This window comes from Anguilla rostrata, chromosome 9, assembly GCF_018555375.3.
Source record: "Anguilla rostrata isolate EN2019 chromosome 9, ASM1855537v3, whole genome shotgun sequence".
Classification (NCBI taxonomy): Eukaryota; Metazoa; Chordata; class Actinopteri; order Anguilliformes; family Anguillidae; genus Anguilla; species Anguilla rostrata.
Window position 1 is genome coordinate 42309102 of NC_057941.1, and position 25296 is coordinate 42334397.

At 45.4% G+C, this 25296-nt stretch overlaps 1 protein-coding gene across 4 annotated transcripts in view; it reads left to right on the forward strand.

Moving 5' to 3' along the window:
* The first annotated feature begins 461 nt into the window (after positions 1-461).
* The window catches only part of mtmr4 (myotubularin related protein 4), a 78626-nt gene continuing 53791 nt past the window's right edge, over positions 462-25296 (forward strand). The window contains exons 1-2 of one of the 4 annotated variants that reach the window (XM_064352231.1): positions 462-585; positions 16414-16497. In XM_064352231.1, the coding sequence (XP_064208301.1) occupies positions 16495-16497 (3 nt within the window). In that variant the 5' untranslated portion in view covers positions 462-585; positions 16414-16494. Of the gene's footprint in view, positions 586-723; positions 836-10425; positions 10502-12886; positions 13163-16413; positions 16498-25296 lie in introns of those variants that run through there. The other 3 variants (XM_064352233.1, XM_064352232.1, XM_064352229.1) reach the window with 3 other exon arrangements.

Below are 25296 nucleotides of genomic sequence, written 5' to 3' on the forward strand. Positions count from 1 at the left end.
CAGTATCACAAATCAGCTTTTTGTACAAAACATATAACATTGTACTGTTCATTATTATGACAACAATTAGATAGAAGCTACCACGTCTATTACTTTTAAAAAGGTCTCCTTTAGTAACATGTCGTAGCTTCTGGTGTTCCGTGTTAATTATGTGGAGATTTTTGTGTGAATATTATAGAAATTCTAGAAGAGCCTTTCACTTTAAAATAGCACCCATGCGCCCGTGCATGTGACTCTTCTGTGCCGCGCTGTGATTTTCTACTGGCTTTCAGGTTTTCCACTTGTCCAATAGCATCGCTGCAAGTTGATCGCGTTCCTTTTTCTAGTGTGGTGTTTGATTGGCTTACACGTGGGTGTGTACGCGCCATTCAAAAACCTTAACGTCGGTGTGACTTTCTACCTGTTGTGATTTCTCATTGGCTGGGCTCATCTAGCCTATGACGTTATCGTTCTGAATACCGCGAATTTATTGGTGAAACTTATTTGGTTGTCTAATCTGGATTGGCTGTTACATAGGTCATCGCTCTTGAATGCGGAAGTGGTGTAGTATACTGAGTCACCGTTGTATCAGCTGATTGTTTCTGAGTGAGTAACTCGATTGTATTTTCTTAAAAATGTATGTGATTATTCGTGATCGTTTTGAATGCATTTTGCGGTGTTGCGCCAAGAGCACTGTGAATTCAATTTCTGTTTTCCTTGTTTTCGCTTGTAATCTATAAGAAATGGTTAACATGCATGTGTTTCACCCATTGCAACTGTGGCCATTCAGTAGCCAATGAGATCTGACGGTTGTTTCTGTACTTGCAAGCTAGCTAGCTAGCTACACGTCCAAAAGGTAACACCCGTATGTTAATCATTTATTCGCTTGCAACTACACCGTTATACAGTCAGTCTGGTTGTTTTGCGCTTCTCTAGATTGCCAATTATGTAGCTAACACAATTCCTGTGTAGATTGTTGGCTAAGGAGGCTATATGACGGCGCAGGCATTGGCGTCCATAATGTGTAAAGGCGGTTGACATCATCTTGCAATTAGCTACTAATGTTATACCAGCAAGACCGATACCGACATCTACGCCGCCTGCCTGGATAATACACCGCTTGCGAACCAGTTTGGGTATTAAACTGGGTTAAATAACCAAAACATCCGACCGTATGCAGGTAGCTAATCTTTACTGCACGAATGAGCCTAGGCAAGCCAAATCAGGATTTTTTTCAACATTGCAAGCACATCTCTAATTATCAAATTATTCGATTTAAATACATCGTAGATGTATAGCTAACGGAGCTATCTAGCGACCTCGGAACGATACATTTTGTAGCCCCAATGTCTCGCAGACGCAGTTGACTCCGGTGTAAGTGGGCGTGATATTGACTATGAAGTCACCAAGTTCTTTGACAAATGCTATTGTGTCGGGCCAGTCGTGTAAGATAAATTTGGATACCAAGCCAACTGTATACTTTTGGAATCCCTTTAAAATTCGGTTTTAGGTGGTGCTAGCCAATCCTTGGGTTTTCACCTGTCGTCAATATGTGCTTTTGAATGATTCGGTGTTTTATTATCGAGCTGGAAGTGCCCTGAATAGGTAGATCGTCATCTAGAGGTAACGTTACTGTTTTACTAGTCACATATAACATCAATTATAGTGAAATTGTGTGTATAACGTTGCTAGTATTAAAGTCAGTGGGCCAACAGGCAAGCCAAAAGTCAGGGTAACTACACCGACCTGTCAGAGTAAATCACTAACGCGACGGAGGTATTATGATAATGTGTTATTCTTCATATTTTATGTTGAAGAAATTACTAAATATGTGTTGGGGTCGGGCAGTGCCTCACATTGTAATGGTCATGTAATGGTGGAATTGCAGATTCTGCAAGCCCAAGGCCATTTCCCGACATCTTGGTTACAGCATGCATGCGCCAATACGTCTAAAGGCCGAAACTGCCAGTGTGTCCCAATTGCTGAAGCAGTTGATGGTTCCATGTCAATTAGCCATGCCAAATCCACAGCCAGCCCATTGCTGGTTGAAATGTCTGATTAATGCTCCTGATCAAATAACAGGTCAAGCCTCTCTTTAAATAACTCCCACCGTGACACCATTTATTCGCCAGTGGATCCTGTACAGTTTGTTTGTGCGCGCATGACACAGTGAAACCCATTGCAACATGCAACTACGTGAGTGCGACTGCACGGCCGGCTTTGTGAAGTGTTCCACTGCCCAGGCACTCCCTGACCTCTTCCAGCAGCTAACAGTTTCAAACGTGTTTACATACAGAAGAACAGGGAAATTCATTGAGACATTCTATTAAGACTAGAACCTATTCTCTTCAGACTACTGAGTGTCTAGAATCTTCCAATATCGTAACAACATTCTGTAATCAGCATCTTGATTATAAGGGGGTGGAGATGGGACATGGGAGACAAGAATGTGGCCTTATATCCTACTCATTTTCGTCCTTTAAAAAAATATCCAAATTTTAATAAAAGGATGCATTTCGACTCACATCTCACTGTACAGCTTTCACTACTCCTTTTATATTTTAAATGAATTTATTAATTGCGCCTATTTATGATACCCCAGTACAAAGTACATAAAGTGAGATTATATATGTGGGATATTTTACACTAAAATATGTTATACTGTGCCTGGGTGAATTTCATATTGGATTGATTTGATTTACCTAGTAAAGGGCTTGTAGGCTAATGTTTTTCAAGAACCATTCAATGGGTGGAGCTTTTTGTTTCATATTATGATAAGCTTTAGTTCAGATTCAAAGTATGTGGTAACCTCAACTATTGAGAGGTTCTGGAAGCAGAACACGCATGTAGCCTACCTTTAGCACGGCTGTGTTTCAGTGTTCGCAACAAAAATGGCTGTGCTGGCAAATTGCAGGTTGGATTTTTGTGCTGCGGTCAGCAGTCAGAAATGCAAGATGTTATCCGAACAACATATAATTCTGTGTCCTTATTACTGTGTGATAAAACACAGGGTTGCACTGCATTGCTCCCATCGTGTCTTAGGAGTTGAAATTCAGCAGGTGCATTGACGAAAAGACATCCTCATGGCTTTAGTTAGCCTACACTTTTAGCGACAAAACTTTGCATTGCGTTGCTGTTACATGGCAGACGCTCTTATCCAGACCAACATAGAGTAGTGGAGAATGCCAATGTTACTCTCAATAATACAAAAATATGGTATCATCAAGAGGGCACCGGGGGCCAAAAAAACAAGGCTAGGCAATCGTGCGACTAGCATTAGTGTCATCAAGAAACCCCCTCAGGAAATACAAATCAGATGTAAGGTAAAGGCATTGAAAATACTGTCATTGCTTAGCTGCAGAATCCATTTTCGCAATGATCATATGGTACAGGTTTGCCTATTGTGCCCACCATATCATATTTTTCCATTTACTGTGACTAGGTAAATTGCATTAGGCCTTAATCAAGGTCCCTAGAAATTAGTGTTATAATAAGTTTTACAGTTTTAGCTTTGATGCAGAAGCTGGGGGAGGTGTTCTGCGGTATTTAGCAGCTTGTTTATTAGAAGCTAGCTGCATGGATGTGGCCATTTCATGAGTGAAATGAACCTATATGGAAAATGGAGTTCCAGTAGACTGCCTGTGCACTGTCCTCCTGACTCATCAGTCTACCTGAATGTGCTAGCATGCATGGTATCCATGTTATTGACCAGTTTAAAAAAAATAAAAAAATAAGAAAACGTTCTATGGCCAGTACATAGAATTGTGGCTGCATGGGAATGAATAGTCAGTTGTAACCTGTTCACACCAAAAGGTTGCAACTTTCCCCCAAAACAGCTTTCCCCCACTTGTCCAAATATTAATACATTGCATTTTTTTTTCTTTACTATCGATATCTGTACTCAGAATAATGACTAGTGTCATGCTAGGTGGAAAAGAATACTGTTTGGTGTTTTCAGTGACACTGTTGGACGCTACCATGATTGTCTATTGGCTTGTGACCTGTAAATTGCGTCCTGAACATGGCACATCTCTATTAGCATATTCATCTTCTGGGGACAGATTTAGCATCATCTGTCACAGGTGCACCCTCTGTAGCACGGCTAAAAAGCTCCGGTGTCTTCTATTGCTGTATTTCCCAGGCAGAGGATTACATAACTTGTTCTTCCTCTGTGAATTCAGCCTGTGAATCGAGGTTGGGGAGGAATGTGGAAGTGTGCAGTGGCTGTGGGGATTTGATTGGCAGGTCTGTCTGCCGTGTACCTTTTTCCCGTCTGGAAAATATTCCACCTCTTGAGTGATGCAAGACATTTTTTTTTTTCATCTGCAAGACAGATGTAACACTTTTTTTGTGTGTGTGTGTCCCTCTTCTCCCACGGTAGCCACTTGGTACAAGACAGGCAGTTAAACAGGCAGCCTTGGCGTTATCTCCTAGTATGAAAAACCACAAATTGTTCCTGAAGCTGCTTCTCTTCGTTTGCAGTTGGTGCAATCAAAACATTTGTTTCTGAAATGTTTCTCTTGCATTGTTTTTATCGATAAAGAATATGTTAACTTACATTTTATAGTGAAAAAAGTAAAACTATAAAAATACTGTCTTGTCATTTTATAAGAGTTTTGTTTCCTTTAAAATTATAATTCAGCTAGGCCTAACTGAAACAAACAAATGTGCTCAAAGCACAGCAAGCCAATATTAGCTTTCCTCGATTTAAAAAAGCAAGATTTCTAGAGCATTGAGTACATAATTTTTGAAAAGCTATCGATCAGATGCAGGAAGACTTGCAGGTAGTTTCACTGATCCTGCTGAGCACTTATCTAAGCTATGGTTAATTTAGATAATCCAGTCTGGTCCATTTGCTAATTTTAGTCTGAAGGTTGGCCTCGGAAGTCACAAATTGCATAAGAAGTAATGTTGCTATGCTGGCAGACATAAATTGAAACATAACACCCGGTGTGTAAATGAATGAGACGCTAAAATATTGCATTTCATATGCGATCATAATCATAGAGTTGCAAGAAGTTATCTTTATCGGTTCATTTGACTTGCACCGTTAAGAATTGTTAGCATTTAACATTTCATATCTGATGACAAAAACTTTTCAAATGGGGGAAAAAATTTGTCAGGCTGTACATTAGATTTTACAGGGAATTTCTCTTACATTTTTTCTCAGTACAGTATATTGTTAAGACTCACAAATTTAAGGGCGAGTTGACCATTTACATTAAACACTCCTCTGTCTCTCTGCTTTGAAGTGCGTGCAGAGGACACATGGCATGGGTCTTGCTAACCGTGCCAGATCCGTAATGAAATGCCGGCTGTATATATGGACTAATCCGTATCAAGGGTCATGCTGAAGGAGAGATCACGAGGAGGCAGCGCTGGGCTGAACCGCTTTATGACCGCCATCGCTGGGCCTCTAATGTCGCCGCCATCTCTGCCCTTTACCCCCGTGTTTTGACTGCGATGGGAAGCTATTCCGACCCCGTATCTGGTGCAGGATAAGGGTGCACTGCATTACCCTTCGAAAAATACTATGTTTTGCTATCACCTGGTGAACTTCGAGCCTTTCTTGTTTGGTTGTGCGAATGGCAAGTAAGGCGGTCGACAGATAGGTTGATATCTGTTTTCTTTGAAGGTTCCGCAGTGATGGCAGAATAGACTGCATCGACTCCCATTTTCTTTTTCTTGTTTTTATTTATTTACATATTTATTAGTACTTTTTAATTTGATTAATTTTACTGTGATCACCTTGCCCAAACTTGCTTTGTTATTGTTTTTGTTTTCCTTCTCTTTTCTTGTGAAATTCTAAGAGGGCATGGTCGTCAGGGTATCTGTTGCCGTAGAAGTGCCTATCAGATGTGCAGAGGCACAGTAAGTGAAACTCCTTTTTAAGAGGAAAAAAGAAGTGAAATTTTCAGCCTGGGCTCCCTTTCCCCAGCTGTGTTTTCCCCTGCTCTGCTGCCCCACATGGAAAGTATGACTTGTATGTATGTAAATTGAAGTTTCCAAATCTAACACATCATTCACCCAATCAGGGCTCATGTTTTCAGAATGCCAAGTGCCTCACAGGCAGGTCGTTAGTTGGAAGTCACAGTTATTAGAACAAAGCCAGTCCATACACAGTGTAGTGTGGTTTTGCAGTTTAGTGGCAGATCATATTTCTGCCAAACACTTTTTTTGTTGCTTTTGTTGGCTTTAGAAGATAGAAATGTAATCCTTTTGGGTGAATGTTTCTGTTCTTTTTTATTTTTTTCCATTCTTGGCCTTGAGCTGAGAGTGACTCGCTCTCTCTTAAATAGTTAACGGTAATAAAATTCTCAAATTGATGATGTATTTCCTTCATTGGAAGTTTTCAAATGCTCTTTGAAACCCTGAAGCCCACTCTTATTTGTAATGACTGAAGAGAATGGGAGAAGCTAGTGGGAGCTAAAGACCTTTCTCGCTAGTCGCTAGTGGATTAACCTGCTTGCTATATTTGGTTGAAGCTCAGACTGTCAAGGGTCAGTTTAGCTCGGTTACGGTACTGTGTCAGTTTTTACCCCCTGTTATCCTCAAGGAATTGACATTTTCCTCCATTTCTTTTGCTGTTTTAAGGGAAAGCTTTTGAAAGATCACTAAATACATTTTGATAACTGCCATTATACTTGCCACTACTGATGAAATGGTCATAAACCAATCAGGAGCTCTTGTATGACCTTTTTGTCTGTGGAGAAAATGCACTTGAGTTTGACTGAACGGAAGTCTTTCTCTCCCTCTTTCTGTTCGTGTTTGGGTTCTGATTGCTTTGTCAGTGGTGCCCTTTTTTCCCTTTCTGTAGCCATAAACACATATTAGTTTCCTATAATCTAGAGCTGAGGTCCAACCATGTGCAACAGGGATAATTACATTTAAAAAGTTCCTTAACCCTGGCTATAAGGTTTTTGTACATTCATTATTTGTATTAAAATCAAATGAACTTTTCCTCTCTAAGTATTGGCTAGATCTAGAAAAACATGTTATGCAGATCAGTTGAATGAGCAGGTTGCAAATTTATAATGTCAGTAATCAGTGATAAAATGGCCTCTTCTTGATCTGCTATTTGTTGGGGTGACGTGTGCACAATGTATGTGTCTCCACCCTAGTTATCCGCTTCTCCGATTGGACGCTAACACTCTTGCAGCTTGTTATGGGGCAAAATGGAGTATTATTGGAGGCTAATCGCAGTGTTTCAGTTGATGCCACATGAGTGACAACCCAACTAGTCCTTCCTGCCTCCTGCTTCTTGGGTGGGATCGGGCTCCACCCAGTATCAAATTACCCAGGCTGGCTTAGCCCAGACTACCCTGGGTCACCTCGGCCAAGCACTTCAAGGCTCATTGCTCTACAGTTAAAGAGTTAAAGTGTCAATCCATCGCCAGTACTTAATGACCTAAAACAGGATGTGTGTGAAGTGGCCCTGAGCTTATACCAGAAAATGTGTCCTCTTGGCAACAGGTGACCGCAAACGTCTTGAAGTCTACATTTCTTACATAATGTAAAAAATGAAAATGAAAATTTTTAAAAAAAATTTTGTCAACTGTTTGGTTCCTCAAAACAAAGCTGTGAAAGGAGGGTTTTGTTTTGAAGCCTGATGTGGAATTGAAACCAGCTCAAACTCCCCGACCCAGAGTTCCCATTTCTGGTGACTCATGTCATGAGGTATATTTGAAGGTAGTTTACAGCGGGTAGTTTATTTGTTTTTCCTGTGTTTGGAGCCTGACTGACATGCTCTTAATCTTGACTGTTTACAGCCCTTTTAAAGGCCGGATATGATGAGTTTTGAGCATTAAAAAAATAACTATATTGAGTCTGCAGAAATTTACAGACTAAAAATGAGCAGACAAGGACTTTGTATGCTCTGAGTATTGAAAGGCACAATCCCTAGCAAATTACATTTTTACATTATTCTGACAGAATATGTGAGATGTCTTTATCAATGTTGCATATTTGAAATGGGTATTCAGAGGTTGGTCTAAGAATATCTGCTATTTTGAAATTTACAGACAAATTTCCTTAGTGTTTTTTATTTTATTTTTTAGTTCTTTTCATGGTCTACTGTTGAAGTGCTTTCAGGTTCTTTACAAATGTTCCATCACAAAAGGGTTTTTTTAGTGTTTTCAGTGTGTAGTGTGGCAAATTGTGCATGGATTCTTTAAAAAACCTTAAATATTTAATATTTAACTTAATTAAAAAAAATAAATAACAAAAACCTATTTTCCTCACCACTTCCCCTAAATTGTATTATTTTTTCCAAGGCAGAATGGCAGAGGTCAAGATCATTGACTTTCTTTTTTTAAAATTTCAATTCAGTTAGGCTACTTGTCCATGGACTTTTATACAAATGTTCTGCTTGCTATTTTGCAGAACACTATTGATTTCAAAATGAAAGTCAGACACGGAGGTTATAGTCGCTTCTGATGTTTTTAATTTGTTTATAACTGTACATGCTTATTACATGTACAGTTCTGTCAGATGTGTCATTACACATCACAACTTTTGTACACAATCCATGACTCCTAGTCATGCGTCACCACAATGCTGAAATGTGAAGCAGACAGTTGACCTATAACATTTTTTCTCTTGCTTTCCATCGGAGGGGGATGCAGTATATTTTAATGTCACATTCTTAGTTATTCTGGATAGTCGATGTCGAATTTCCATTATCCTGGGGCTTTGGGAGTTATGCCATTATTTCTGTGTTTGGCAAATTTCATTTGCAAGATTATTGTAAGTAATTTTGCACTGAAGTTGTTTTGATTGATGCTGTTTTGATGGTAACGTAGGAGACCAATTCGACACCTGGGGGATTGATGCTAAACATTAATTCATATTTGAGATATCACATGGTCAGGTATACCGTCGGGCATGTGATATCGGCAGTACTTTCTGAATGCCGAGCGACTTTATATATAGACTTGTAATTGAGGAGACCAATCGGACGCTCTCTGGTTGACATTAGCTGTGCTATACAGATCTGAGGAGAAGGCACTCTCTGGCTCCTGAAGTTAAAAAATGAATTCCCTTTTGAAGATGAAGGGACATTCAGCTACAAATGCGATTTGAATATTTAAATCACCCAGTCTTTAATAATCATGCTTTATGGAAATGTAATATAGAGCCTACTGAAAATAAGTTAATATAATATTTCCTCAAGGTATTGCAACGTGCCACTGCTTCACAATATAAATGTCGGGAAAGTAGCCTAAACATTATTGCTGCTGTCAGATATTGCAAGGTTTTGATGTGTTTCTGTGAAATATTATATTCTCCAAAACGTCCACCCATTTACAATTTATTACAGTATATTCAGTTTCTCTAAGAGAAGTCTGATGAGTCATTTAAAAAATTTTTTTATCATGACACCACTGGACATCGACTGAAGATCGCTGTGAACTTGTAGTGGTTGTGCTCTTTGATGGCCTGATTAATGCTGACGTTTGCTATTAATTGATGCATTCCGTACGTACAGTAGAACACAGACTGCGGGGATCACCCGAGGCATCTCTAATCCGACGCGTCTAGTTTGCGGTGCCTGTGTACGCTTTGCATCGTTTCGGAATGTTTCGAAATTCAGTGGGCGTGTGCGTGTTTTCCTGCTAGTCCAGTCACGTATCTTCACCGACTCTGAAGTGCAGGGTGGATAGAATAAACATCAGCTCAAATAGATGGCTGGCGGGATAATTGTAGAACACAGCTATGCTACACACACACACACACGCTGCTGTTGGCCCGTACATTACTAGTAGGCGAAGCCCGGATAAGATCTGACTTGCGGGAACCTGCTCGCATCTGCTGAAGGTGTGTCTGAGGAATGCTTGTGGAAGGCTGTGGGAGGATTGATTTGTCTGCACGCGGTCCCTCAAAGTTACGAACGCCGACTTGAGCGCAAACACCGTTCTCGCTCTCTGTTTGTCCTGCACTTGGCCGCCTCCCTGTGCTGTGAAATACGAGACCCTCGGAGGTTTCTGTGTAGCACCGATCCAAAATGGCTGGGTGAAACATAATGGGAATGCGCTGCCGCCCATGCTCTTGTGGGTAGCGAGCTTTGCACATTCCGCGCGCGTGACTGGAGAATTGCTCGTTGTCGGAATTTAAGAAGGGTGCCATGATGGATCTGGGTTTAAGGGGGTGACGGTGGATTCTTTGCTCATGTAACACCTTCCGTTCCAGCTAGAGGGATCTGCAAGGTGTTCTGTCCCAATAGCAATGAAAGCAGTGTTCAAGTGGGAACCTGTGACTTCATTTTAAATAAGTGACTGAGAGCTCACTGGGGTATATTATACATAAGCTGTAGTTGTGCACTAGCAAAGATTCCCTCAGCTAAAAGGAACCTGGCACGTAGTCAAATCAACATCATGGCCTGGATTTTAACAAGAGCTGGCTCGGGGAGGGAGGAAACTCGCACTCTGAAGGGGGCGGGGGGGGAGATAGCACTTCATTTCAGCGCAACACAAAACCTTTAACGCTCTACAACCAGATTAACCGCTTAAGATTTCTGCAGAAGGTAAGTGAGCCCAATATATGCTAGCTAAATAATGCTATAAGGAGATTGAATTGCTGAAATGTTTTCTTTTGTGGTTTCTGATGTGTTCTTTACCAAGTTTTCTGTGCATTGGCTAAGGCGGGGGGGCGGGGGAGGGGGGGTGTGTCAAGGGGCAGGGGAATAACTATGGGGAACTGAAAGCGACTGGAAAAGGCCCCAATGCATTCGCCAGAGGATTCGGTCCCTGCGACACTTTGGCACTGCGAACAGCCATACCCTGCTGGACACTGGAAAGTTGGTGTGCTGCTCGGTTTTTTAAAATTGCTTCGCCATGTTTTCTGTTCACACTCTGGACAAGTTCCACGGTCCTCCATCTTAACCCTTCGATTGGCACTACATGGGGAGGGGGGCGGAAGAAAAGCCCGCTCCAAAACTTTTACCTCTCGTCTGAGCGGAATGTAAAAGGGTTAAAACGGGTGGGGCGGCCTCCGAGCAAACAGACCGGGCCAAACATGCAAATGGGAATTGCAGAAAATATAAGCGGCGCGGTGCTCTGCTCCGCTGCTGAATCTGGACGAATGTTCACCGGGGGAGAGAGAAGAGCTCGGAAGAGCCAAGAGCAGGGGGGAAAGTGTGCACATGCACGTCTCAATTGCAGGGGCTGGGATATCCCATAACTCAACCGAGCACCTTTGATGTGCAGTGTCTCTCAAAGCCTCTGCATGCAAGCGCATCAGGTTTTATTTACATGCAGCATGTGTTTACGTGCGTGCAGTGCACTTTCAAATTAAAGGTCTGTCGACTTTTTTTTTTTTTTTTAAATATCACCCGGCTAAAATGCGGCATCAAAAACTCGGCCCCCTGTACTCGATGTGTCTATGAATAACGCGAGAGGTGTGGCGCTGACTTACCGACAGACAGCTGCGGGCGGTGCCAATGTGCGCTCACTGCCAGCTCATTTACAGCTCTCGCACTGCCGAGCTGGGCGACGCCGCATGCCTGTTTTATTGTGTACGCTGTATCTTATTGGCCCCGAAGAATGCTATTCGCAGTGCATTGTCTATTGAATGGGGAAATAAGCATTTTTTGCATACAGGTAAAAGGTGTGCTTCCTCTGGTTTCATTTTGACTGGTCTACTGCTTCATTAGGTCTATGAATGTTCACGTGTATGGCATACAGTGAAATGCATGTGCCCCAATGTGCTGGAATGCAAAGAAGTGTCACTGTCTATGTATATTTGCATTTAAATGTAACAGTGCTTCTCATTATCTGTATTCTGTCAAATTACAGTTTCTTTAACCTATCGTAACTGGTAAGTTTGAGCTTATAGAACGTTGGGTTCCTTGCACCATTTCAGAATAGATTTTAAGCATATACTCTGCATAGTAAGGTTAATTTCATTTTAAAAACAAACAAACAAATGGTTTAAATCTGAATTTGTTTGAATGGCAATGTGCACAGTCGTTTAACAAGCCAGTAAGTTTATGACTGCAATGGTGATATCAGTATTTTAATGGCAGAGAATTGAATGTGCATTGCTATCAAAAAATAGAGCCCATTTTTCCGGAGTTGAAATGAGCTACTGTAATGGTTCTCTCAGTTCACAAACACGCTTCCATCTTTTGTATGAACAGGAAGCTCTGGAGATGCCATAATTTTTTTTTAATGGAAAGTTCAGTCATTTCCTATTCACTGCTGGTCAGACTACTGCTGCTATTGAGATTTTTATGCATTGTTTTGAGGGAGGAGAGAACCTGCTGGTTCTTCATTTACCTGTTATGTGAACTTTGAACAGATTAGAGGTGTGTAGTATTGGCTCAGTGGCAAAAGATTATGACAGTCTTTAGATACTGTAATGTCAAATATGTTATGTCTGGTATATTGGACTGTATCATCTTGTGTAAAGTTGTTTTATATAGCGTGTTGAAACAAGTGGGGCCGTTATTTATTTATTTTTAGGATAAAATTGTTCAGGGTGAGCTGATGAGCCTACTTAATCTGAGAATTAGAATTATCTGTAGGTACATTTTTTCAAGCCCCTTTGGCGAAATTCACTTCGTGTTTGCGTCTCTTTTGTGTGTGCGTGTGTGTGTGGTGTATTTATACATATCCTGCAAGTGACACTGCATAGTAAATTTGCCTGAAATAAGACATCTGTCAACGGCATCTATAAAATAAAAATAAAAAATGTCTTGGACAGCATTAAGTGGAGGTCTACTTTCCTTCACTTTGAGTTGATAAATATGTGGCTGAGACAGAGTGGTAAACTCTAATCTTGGTCATGAATGAGAGCGACCACAAAGAAAAGCGGTCCATTGTTAGTTGAGGATCATCGTGTGCGACAGTTTGGTTGAGGAAAGCACAGAGCGTTGTGATTGACGGGTGCAGGGCGGTCACGTAGAGCACGCCTTTGCGCACAAACACACGGCGCTGCTTCTCTGAGTACAGCGGGCGTGTCCGCTTTTGAATGACTTCGGACAAACTTTTTCGCCCTTTTAAACTTCCATAGAAGTGTGCTGTGCGCTCCTCGGCGAAGCAGACGAGCGTTCGTATGTTCACGCAAGGAACACCTTTTAAATTCCGTATATTGACAGGAGCCAATTGCAGGAACGAGTCGGGGACCAGCAACAAGTAGTCTTCAGATTGTTTTGCACGGAGGATGATTTAACTGTACGAACAAGGTACTGCTAAAGCACAACGTTTAATTTAAGATCGAAGTTATTTACGAACGATTGCTGTTTGAATTACGTAGGCTATTTTGCGGTTTCCTGCCGTTTCAATTTTCAATATTATCAAAAAATGTACAACTCTTGTAGTAGCCTAATGTGAAAGTGTCCGTAAGCGCATGTGCCTACGGGCTACCTGTGGTTAGTTTACTTTGCAGTTGTGGTTTTCATGTAAACAAATGAATAACTATTTGAATGTATTATCGTCCCCAGTATGGCAAACTGTTAACCATGAGACGCGTGGGAGAGGATTAGGCTGAGTCGTATATAAAAATAAATGTAGGCTATTGTACATAGTTTTAAGGCATTACGTTTTCAGCCATCTTATTACGAATAGCCTATTCGGCCGTAATGAAATTATTACAAAAATCATTCTGTGTGATGGGGAAACCCGTGAATCGAATGAATTGCACCAGGAATGTTATTGACGCCTGCCTATATCACCTGACTCCGAGTCTAAAATATTTTCAGTTTCCCTTTCCTTTAAATCTCCCCATATCCTATTAGCAGGGGTTGGGATGTGTGTGTGTGTGTGGCTGTCTGACAGCACACGTGGTTTGTCTGTAGCCAGGACAGAGGACAGCTTCTAAGTTTTCTGCAGACACCTTAAGAAGTCTGATAAGGAGTGACTTGCCATAGACCTAGGTCATCTCCTCCTGCTGAATGAAAGTAGTCCTGTCTGCATACCAACTCCCCCCCGCCCGCCCCCCAATAAGTGCAGTGATTTATTTATTTATTTATTTATTTATTTATTTATTTATTTATTGTCATGGTTTATTTATTTTCCATTTGTGTGAGTCTTTGGGGTTACACAAATATACACTGGCATTCAGAAATCTAGTTTTTTTTTTTTTAAATAGGCTCGCTGCTTTTAATGTTTGATTGGCTAATCCAGACCTTTTCAGGTTGTGTACAGTTAGGCGGTTTCAAACTATCATCACCTGGATTTTTTAGAAAACATCCACTGTATAAAGCAAATATGTGATTCGGTGCACTTCAAAATTCTCCATCAATAAGAGCAAAGAAAACACTGTGGTTTAGACAGTACAGTTAACACGTCACTCATATAAACATACCTACGGGCTAATGAGATACGAAATGGCTGTAGTCTGATTTACTTGAACTGAACTGAAGCTCATTTGTGTGTTTGTCTCTGAGACGGCATCCTCCTTTTCTAAAGAGATGCACAAACAAGTTCTCCTTGCGAGCACACATGGGAATTCTCTTGCATCACGAAACCCGAGATTCACCCTTGAGAATTACCTTGTGCCCTGTCAGCATACACCCTTCACCGGCCAAATTACGAGGTTGCCCGCGGGAAAAGTGCATAGTCACAGCTGGCGCTTGGCTCTGTTATGAACGGAAACCTCCGAGTTGTCTCGGTTTTGGCGTCGTTCGCCAGTCGGACCTGCGTGTGAGCGTTTTGATGCGGTTTCTTAGGTATGCGAGAAAAATCGATCACGTGACCAGGTTGTTGTTGTTTTTTTTTGTGTGCAGCGCTGCCAGTGCACTTGTTTGGTATGCTAAGTCCTTGTGGATTACTCCTGTGTATTGTAACCGGATACTTTAGGTCAGAATCAGGCTGCAACATGTGAGGAGGCTGCAGGATTCTGTAGCACCTGTGTGGATGACACGGCTATTCTGCAGTTTTGAAGAGGTCTCGTCCTGAGAGGACGAAGAGAAATGCTGGGGGATGGACTCTGGTCTTTTCGTGATTTTTGTCTTGTCCTCGCTGATAACGATTTCTCTCTGCGCTCATGGACTTTCTTGGTTCTCCATGGCCTCTGTGACCGTAAACTAAAAGGTGTGCCTGTCCGAATCTTAACGCATACCTGTGGTTATGCCAAGTTTTTACAGGAATGTGGTTTAAAGTGGTCTTGGTGTCAGGTTTAGTTAGAAACTCACGGTCCTGAGTTTCCATATTTACCACAGGAAGAGTAAATTCACTTAAAAAAGCATTCATCCCAACTTAAATAGAAATTCCCCTTATAATCGGCTGCATAATGGATATTGCGCTTGTATCTTCCTATACTTTGTAAATTGTACTGTTGTACGTTTCTGCGGGTTGTGATGTCTCGGGCACATTTACCACTGATGGGACAGCAGTGTATATTATGCTTAGCCTAATATGTTCATGGGCAGTAGTAATGCATGCCATTATTTGCTAGTTATGCGACAAACTCCTGATTACTCATTAACTGGGGTAAAAAAATTGCCAGGACCAATTATAATATGTATATATTATAATATATCCCTTTCTCGTTTAAAGCCGCGGGCCTGTGTTCATCTGTGGATCTGACACTTACCACAGAAGTAAAAAAGTACAGTATTCTGATGATTCATCCCTTCATGAATTCCCTTTGTAAGTGCATTGCATTTTCTGTGCCAGCTGTGCCCTGGAGTTCTGGAAGCATTCGAGGGAACATGACGCATTCTGCTTCTGCCCTGTTCCAAACCTCATGACTCAACAGCGACCCCTCTGGTCAGTCGGGTACCTGCGGTCTCCTGGCTAGCAGTTCCACCTGTCGCGCTAGTCGCGCAGCTCTTCGACAGAGTATAATGGCACAGCTCGCTCTTAGTGGACTGTAGACTGAAGAAACGCAGCAGCAGGGCACAGTCACTCCTGTACTAGTATTGTGCCCTCCCACATTAACAGTCGAATGCCACCAATGGGATGGGCCTGAAGTTCTGATCATAATATTACAGTACAGGTTTGGAGAATAAAGAAGTATGCGATATAAAAGGTTGTTCAGACAAGACGAGTTTGAAAGAGGAAACCTCTTCAGAGTCACTCATCAGTCTGTGTGCTGCTTGGGAAATATTATTTTTGCTTATGTAACCCAGAGTTCAGCGTGTACTTTTCATTATAGTTCTTTCAAGCTGAATTCATGAAATAAACAATGACCAGTGATTAAACTTGTCCCTCAGTGTGTTCAATGACATGCCTCTTGGAAATATACCAAAATGGTAACAAACAGCTAAAACCACAGCATTGTGCAACTTTCTCTGTCCTTCTGCAGACCTTCTGTGAAGCCCAACAGGGCTAGCCCAGCTAGCAGGGTTGCATGCTAAATGTGCTAACGAGCGTGTGTGTGTGGAGGCGCGGGGGGGGGGGGGGAGAGGGCTTGGGTGTCCGGCCCAGAGGAGCAGCCTCTGCAGGTGTTGCTTTTCCCCTGAACGCTGTTTTTTTCCCCCTCCTTTGGCAGGAGTCCGTGCTGAAAGCGGAGAGGGGTAGAGGGGAGGAGAGCAGGAGCTGAGAGCGCAAGTACCGAACACCAACTGGAAACATGGTGAGTCCTGAGTTTCTTAAGGAGATAACCTGAAGTCTCCACACTGCCCTTCTGAGTGAATGCATGCGGTTCTGCCAGAGGAACATGGCACATCCACTGTTTCAATTATTCTGATTTCCCACCAAAAGTGTTTAAACATTTAAAATGTTTTTTTTACTCTTATGTAGACCTGCAAAAGTACACAAGGTCGACCGTTCGATGAAATGTCGATGCTGTAGTCTGAAGCCTTTGATGTGGAGGTAGCATGGTCATTAAACCCATGCCCACCAGCTATTGACAAGTTCTTACTTTACACTATTTATCTAACTGTGTTTATCCGGTGCAAGGTTTGCGGCCTTTTCTGGCTACTCCTACCCAGGCGGTGCGCGTGTGTGTGTGGGCGTGCACACGCGTGTCTTTGTGTGCATGTATGTGCATCGTGCACTGTTGCGTACAGACGCAGAACTGAAGCCCCATGAACCATATAAAAGGTGGAACTACAAACGGCTCGCTGAGCTGCACTCGAAAGCAATTTTTGAAACGGCTAAAGCGAAAAACTTTTCTCAGTTCCAGTGGGAATCGGGCTATGAATTCCAGCCCGTTAAGTGGTTCCCCGACCCCACATTGCTGGGCTCCCTCTTGTGATGAGAAGGCAGCAGCTCACTGCAGATGCTGGGACGCGTCTGACTGCGGAATGCGTCAGACATCGTCCCGTCTGCACGTGCTCTGCAGCCCTCAGAGTCAGAGGAAGTGTCGGAGCTGCTGACTGTCACGTGATCACTCGTGTCAATTTCTGTTGCGTTTGTACGTTGCAGGATGATACCCAGCGTGCTCTTTTCGCATGAACAATTTTGTACAGCTCTCTGTGCTGCTGTCCCTCAGATTTGCGTTTGTGAAGTGCTTAGCTTTGTCTGATTGTCAACTAGCATAGCGCTGTTGTCACTAATGAATGTATTTTAAAATCATTTTTTTTTAAATGAGGACTATTTCCAGTTTGGTTTTCACTTTCATTATAGGTGATTGAAAGGTCTCCCTGGGGTAGGGATTCGGTGCAGCTCCTTCTGTATAACCTTAGCTGCTCAACTTTGCGTTGTATTCCTTAGAAGACATGTTCGATTAACACTCTGTCTAATGAAATGGTTTAATGTAACTTGTGGAATTTTTTTTCTTTTTTTGAAGCAACTGAATCATTTGCGTTATCCTAAAAGGAATTCGCTATCAGTGCTGTGTTGTCAGAATTCCAAAGTGCAGCGTTCTTTCCGTATCGACGGCGCACGGTCGGAAATGAGCCGTTCGTCACGGTCTGAATGAGCAAAAGTCAGGACGAACATGTGAGGTTCGACGTCGTGAAATTGACTTTGAGTCCTGCGAGCCTCCTGGCTGCTTAACGTTGGTGCTATGAGTCGTTCAAACCACATGCTAACCAGCTTCAGCTATGACGAACGTTTTATTTAAGGCACAACCTGATTTCTAAGCTTTTTGTTTGTCCAGTGAACGGTCATCTCGCGCCCCTTTTTCTTCGTGCTCCTACCCAGGTCGTGGCGGTTGTCGGACAGTGTGATGTTCTGCACACAACGCTTTGTGTCGCATGCGTGGTCAAGTGACATTCGGTCGCTTGCAGTACACGTGCAACGAATCAATGCCCCATGAACCTATATTTTTAGGGTGCGCTATACGCGGATCTGGTGCTCGTAGCCTTGTTTAAACGCGTGACTCTCAGTGCCACAGGGGATCGCTGTCAGGCCGCTTTTGAGTGGTAGCCAACCGGCTACATCATACTGCCATTGAGCCAGAGGCGTCCCCTTTAAGCTGTGAAATGGAGCAGGTTCGTGAGCACTTAACGGGAAAAGCGTCTGAGGCGTGAATGCGAAGACTGTCCCCCTTGCACGTGCTCGCGCCCATCAAGTCAGAAGGAATTCGTGAGCTTCCATGACTGTCACAGATGCACTCTGTCAATTTCTGTTGCGTTTGTATGTTGCTGGATGATACCCAGCGTGCTCTTTTCGCATGAACAATTTTGTACAGCTCTCTGTGCTGCTGTCCCTCAAATTTGCGTTTGGGAAGTGCTTAGCTTTGTCTGATTGTCAACTAGCATCGCGCTATTGTCACTAATGAATGTATTTTAAAATAATTTTTTTTTTAAATGAGGACTATTTCCAGTTTGGTTTTCACTTTCATTATAGGTAATTGAAAGGTCTCCCTGGGGTAGGGATTCGGTATAGCTCCTTCTGTATAAAACCTCAGCTGCTCAACTTTGCGCTGTATTCCTTTGAAGACATGTTTTATTAATACTCTGGAAAATAAAATGGTTTAACATGACTTACAGAAATTTTTTTTGAAGCAATTGAATCATTTTCGTTATCCTGAAAGGAATTCGCTATCAGTGCTGTGCTGTCAGAATTCCAAAGTACAGCGTTCTTTCCGTATCGACGGCGCACAGTCGGAAATGAGCCGTTCGTCACGGTCTGAATGAGCAAAAGTCAGGACGGAAACACTTGTTGGAGGTTTGCGGATCGCGGTTGAAACATGACTATTGAGTTGGCCTAGCTGTTACGCCCTCCCCCGGCTGCTTTAACTGCTCTGTGTGCTTTACGTAAGGCCCGGTTCAAATACAGGCTGAAACGCAGACTTCAGCCACAGCCGAACGGTGTTTGTTTTTTAAGGCACGAAGAGCCAAGCGCCTGAGAATTTCGGCTTTTTGTTTGTGCGTTGTCAGGATTACGGTACGATCCTCGTTCCCCATTTTTTACTTCATAGCTCCGTGCTCGAAGTCTCTGTTTGGGGGTTTGTCGGACGGCTGTGAATGTTCTGACACGGCAGTAGCTTTCTGCTCCGCAGTGCATGGCGTCAAAGTATTTGACGTTCGCGTCGCCTGCAGTACCTCGTGCGCGGAACCGTAAATCAAAAGGCGCGGACTTGCTGGCGCTGCGCGGGATTTGGTGCTCGTTTCGCTTCAATTTCGATCGCGTGACCTGCGTCGCACCAGCAGGGGTCGCTGTCAGGGGCGGCGGCTCTTATGAAAGGCGGAGACCAAACCGGCTACGTCGTAAACTGCCATTGGAGCCACAGGGCCTGATCCCTTTAAGCCGTGAAATGGACGAGGGTTCGGTGAGCACTTTAACGGAGGGTAGAAAGAGTCCGAGGGTATGAGAGCGAGACCAGGTCCCCCAAATTGACTGTCCGCGCCATCGAAAGGTCATGGAAAGTTCCGGAATTCGTGACTCGCTCTTCCAGTGAGGTCTGTCAAAAAATGGCATTCTTCGGGGCGAGAGCGGCCATTGTGCTGCGCGCCAGCCTGATTGTCGATGCACCCGCAGATGGATAACGAATCTTAACACGCCTTCCCGAATGTGAGAACTGGCTCTCCTCCTGTCAGCTGTCATACTAATGAACCTTTTTTTTTTTTTTACTGTGCTGTAGGTCTGCTTACGAAACCTGCGCAGAGACACAATAGCTGGTGGCTCTTTAGGGAACGGCGTATTTTTAGCAAACTGCAAGGGTGGCTGATTATAGGCCCTGAGAGGTGAGCAGAAAAGTGATCTGTTAATTTGCGGCTTGGGTTGTAATTTAAAATAAAAAAAAGAAGGTATTTGCAAGTATTTGTGGCAAAACTTGCCTGGATGTTGAACTGTGTTAGACTAGGACATCTGTCCATGGCAGGTAGTCTATAAGTCTTGACAAATTCACAGGCAGGTTATTCAGACTGTGAAAAGCATTCAGTTAGTCAGACATCCAGTGAGACGTGTCTCTGGATATTTAACTTTCTAGTTAAATTGTCCTTAAACCCCCACCCCAGAGGGATGTGAACATGGCGGTTTGCCGAGGACAGGAGAGCAGTCACTAATTCCCCGCGGCCCCGCGGGACAGGCAGACGTGCGCCGCCGCGGTTTCTGCGGTTCGGGAGGCGGAGCGTTGGCGTCGCGGCGCTGCGTGTGCCTGCCAGCGTGCGGTCGCTGCTCCCAAACCCCCCACCCCCCCCCCCCCAGGAGCCGCCAGGCACTCGAACCCGGCGCTCTCTCGCTCGTTGCCTCTTCCCCAGCTTCGCGAAGCCGCGTATCCCGGATGCCAGATGTACACAAATAGCAGTGGGGCGTGGGGGGGGGGGGGGAAATGAAAGCGTGTGGGGCGACGCGCTGATCTCTCTGCGTCGCCGGGGGTGCGGCCCCACAGAAAGCCGAGGCGGGAGCCCGTGGCCTTCGCTCCGTTTTTGGACGCTTGGAGCTCCTCGTTGGATAACGTCGGGTTATGAGCCTTCTAAAAAAAATTCCACGCTGGTCTTCCTTTCAGTTCCTTACAAAATATATGCTGTCAAAAATACAGCACAAAATGTGGTCTGGACATAGAATTAAACTGGATATAATATACATAATGGATGACTGAGGCTGACCAGTACTGTTTATTTTATCAGTGCTTATTTGCTATGCTGAAATCTTTAGGAAGTTAGTGCTCGCTCATGCATATCTGGTAATTATATAGAAGTATATTTCTTTGGTGCTGGAAATCCCTCTGGTTACTTTCTAGATGCTTCTTGGTAATGGCGGGGATTGACCTGCAGACCGATGCATATCTAATCCGATTAGGCGCATTCGGGTGCTTTTTTTTTGGGTTTTGGACGGAATCCTTTCCTGCGCCCGTCCCTCTGGTCTTGTTCGCTAGCTGCCCGCCGCGCGTCAGAACCCCGTTCTGCCGGAGCCGTCTGTCGCAGCCGCGATTGGCCGACGGTTCCCTTCCGCAGGGCTCCTCCACGCGACGCTCCTCGCGCGGGGTATTTGCTTTCCCCCCGTAACCCAATCGCAAGCTTTCCTGACCGATCCGGTCTCCCTCGCAGCAAGTCGACCCGTTTATCGAGGCCACGTGATTGGTTGATCAGGAACTGATGGGTGCACGCGAAGCCCAAAAAACCCGATATAGTCAAGATGGCGGGTAACGAATCTCCTTCCTTTTTAAAATTTTTATTTTTTAACAAGTCCCTTTAAGGTAGGATGTCAACAGAAGCGTCGCACACCAGCAGCCATTCCCCGGTAATATGATCGCGTTAATCCGGTCATGTGACCAGGCGTTAAAATCGCAGCCTGCGCGTCCTTCCTCGGCCGGTGGCGTTTAAATCGAAGCGACAGCTTAAGACTCAGGTGGAGTTCAGGCGGCGCGCCGTCGTTTGCCGGTGGAGGGGAAACGGTGCGGAACGACGCAGAGTTCCTACCTGCCGCCGTGACCCTGGCCCCGTGCCAGGGCGGGGGGATGGGCACCGCGCAGGTGAACTCTTCCCTTGGCGCGGCCGGCTACCCGCCGCGATGTCACGCCCTCGTGCGAACCGCTCCGGTTCCTTCGACCGCGGCGTCAAACCCCACGGGCTTCCTCGCCCCGCGCTGCGGACCGCGACCGTGACCCGAGCGAGGGGGTGGGCGGTGGGGGGGGTCGTCCCGTTCTTACCGTCACCCTCGGCAACGGCGGACATTTTCCTCACGTCTTCGTTCGGCCCCTTTAAGAGAAACGGTCGAGCCGTAGCTCTGTGCTTCCCCCCCACGAATTCCCCTTTTTATCGTAAGTGTGTGGGCGGGCGGGCCTCGGCCTGGGCAGGTGCGGCTGGCTCGGTGCAGCAGGGTCAGGCCCTGTCAAAGCCTGCCTGGTGTAGGCTGTAAAAAAAGGGGGAGGGGGGGCTGTGCTTGAGTCCATATTACACAAGCGAGGACCGTCTTTATTTATTTTTTCGAAGAGGGGAGCGTATTTTTCTTTTTTCTTTTTACAAGCCTTTTGGGAAAGGTCGGCGATAAAACTGAATTTCGACCTTCAGTAGCATCTGTTTTCGTTTCGGTCTGCCCTAGCTACTGTTGTTAATAGGTGGCACCGTTTTCTCGAAGAAGTATCCGTTCGTTTCTTGCACAGACGAAGAGGCATTCCTGTTCATTATTCTTAATGAATCGGCGTGTTTTGCTGTCGTTATTGCCCTGCGTTAATTACATTTGATAATGAGACTTCGACAATGACGTAGAGGCAGCACAAGGGACCATTACCCACCGAAGACCACAACATTTCTTAAACGTTTTGGGGTTTTTTTTCCGATTCAGGTCATTTAAAAAAAAATTTTTTATTCACAATTGCTGATCTTTCCTGTTTTGCTGAAACAAGCAAAGGTTCTCTCTCCAGGGGGTGGAGAGTAATAGTCTGCTTGCTGTAAAGAGAGGTGATTTACAGGAAGGGCTGGGCTTCCGGATGTTTCCGTGTTGCATAACGGCACTATGCGCGCATGGGGCAGTGCATTCCTCTGCTGCGGAAGAGATCAGGCAGTGATGCAGTCAATGGGGGGGGGTGGGGGGGGGGGGAGGGCAAGATTACACTGCCACAGAATGATAATCATATGCTGCCTTCAATTTCACAAAATGGCTTTTTTTTTTTTTTTTTGACGCTATAGCGAAGGCCTGCGGTGTCAGATGGCTGTGAAGTCCCGCTCTCGGCACGTGAGCGGACCGCAGGCGCTCTGAGAGGCTGAGCGGACTCCGCGTGTCCGCGCTACGGTAGCATCGATCGGAGGGCGTCTTCCTCCTCCTCTATCGCCGGTCCTGGGGTGGGCTTCCCCCTCGCGAGAGGAGGCGGGGCCAGAGGAGGGGGGGGCGGTGGGGGGGCGAGGGGGCGTTTGTGGGCGGGGTTTGGGGAGGGTCGTGTTGCCGCGGCCACGTGAGCGATGCGCTATTTGCAACGCACTGCTGCATTGGGTTTTCCCCACCCCCCTCACCCCACCTTCTTCCCTCCATCTCTCCCTCTCTCCCTCTATCTCTCCCTCCCTTCCCTTCCAAAGACGCTAAACGAGGGTTCATATTACAGCCAGGGGGAATCCGTGGGGACGGCACAGAAAGGAGGAGGGCTGTGATTCATAGGAGCCGGACACGTTTATCTCCAGCTCTCTCTCTCCCTCTCAGCCCCCGGCTCTCTCTCCCAGAGTGCAGATGCGCCCGTGTGTGCCAGGCATCGCTCCCACTGATACCTGGCCCAGGCTCCAACTCCATTATCTCAGAGCCTCCTCCTTTCGTACTGAAGCCCCCATCGGCTCCCACTGTATTTTCTGCCTTAAGCTGGGTTGCACCTGTAGGCCACAGCATTCCTGAGGCTGCAGTCTGTGAGGAATTCATCAACAAGGAGCCATTATGGTAATGAATTTAATGGCCAGGCCAGGCCAGGCACAGGCGCCCCACCCCATTAATGAGTGCACACTAAAAGCTGCTCAAATGAAACCGGTGACCTCTAACTGAATGCACACAGGCCACAGACACGCCCACGCAAACACACCCTCCCTCCGTTCTTCCCCACACACACACACATGTGCACGCACACAGACACACGCCATCTACCTACTATAATCAGTGACCTCTGCACAGACACGCCCTCTCAAACATATCCTCCCCCAACACAAGACTCGCATGCTCACCCGCTCACGCACACGCACACACACACCCACCCATGTGCTCACGCACACGCACATACACACTCACACCATCATACACACACACCCACACACACACATGTGCACGCACACAGACACACACCATCTACCTACTATAATCAGTGACCTCTGCACAGACACACCCTCTCAAACATATCCTCCCCCAACACAAGACACACATGCTCACCCGCTCACGCACACACACACGCACACACACACACCCACCCATGTGGTCACGCACACGCACATACACACTCACACCATCACACACACACACCCACACACACACATACACACCCACATGCTCACACACAACCACACTCACACACACACACAACCACCCACCCACCAATCCTCACACACACACCCACGCGCTCACACATGCACACACACACACACACACCCCCATGTGCTCACACACACACACACACACACACACTCACCCATGTGCTCACACACACACACACACACACACACACACACACACACACACACACACACACACACACTCACCCCCATGTGCTCACACACACCCACACACTCACACACACACACCCTAACCCATTTAAATGCAGTGACCTCTGACTGACCTAGACGCCGCGGATCAGAGGCACATGGGCCTGAGGGAACAAAGGTGACTCAGACTGCGGCAGCATCCCGCGCTCAGACTGCCCGGCTTCCAATGCGCTGCTTTTAATACGGGCCGGCTTATTGGCTAATTCAGCAGCGTGGAGGGGGGGTGGGGGGAGGGGAGGGGAGGGGTATTCTGTTCAGTAATTCTCCATGTTGTCTGGAAGAGGGAAATTCTTTCCGGGCTTTTCTATAACACCCCTCCCCCCCCTCCCCCCCCTGCCCCTGCCCCGGCCCCGAACGGGTTCACTTTCACCGCGAGTGCGGCGGTTAGTCACGCCTCCACGCTCCGCACCGCGCGTGCCGTCGGCCGTCTGAGCGCCGCTCTGCATCACTGTCACATTACGTCACCGACGCCGCGGCGCGCGGGGGGGGGGGGCTGGTGGGGAGAGATCGTGGCCGTGGTGCGTCGTGTGCCGCCGAGCTTTAAAATAATCCAGAGGCAGATCGAGGAGCAGCATCTGGGGAAGGATGTGTTTCGATGTGGTTTATTGTGTGTGTGTGTGTGTGTGTGTGTGTGAAATGTATTCATGATATTTATACATGGAATATTTCTGTGCATAAATGCTTGATGTGTGTGTTTGTGTATGTACACACACACACACACACTTGCATATTTCCTCAGATTTATTTTGTGGTTGTAGAGGGACACGTGCTCTGCTGTGCGGGTGAAGGCGGTGCTTGTCCTTTCCCTCCCGGCTGCCGTAGCACGAGCTAGCAGATGTAGCGCATGCTAGCAGATGTAGCGCACGCTA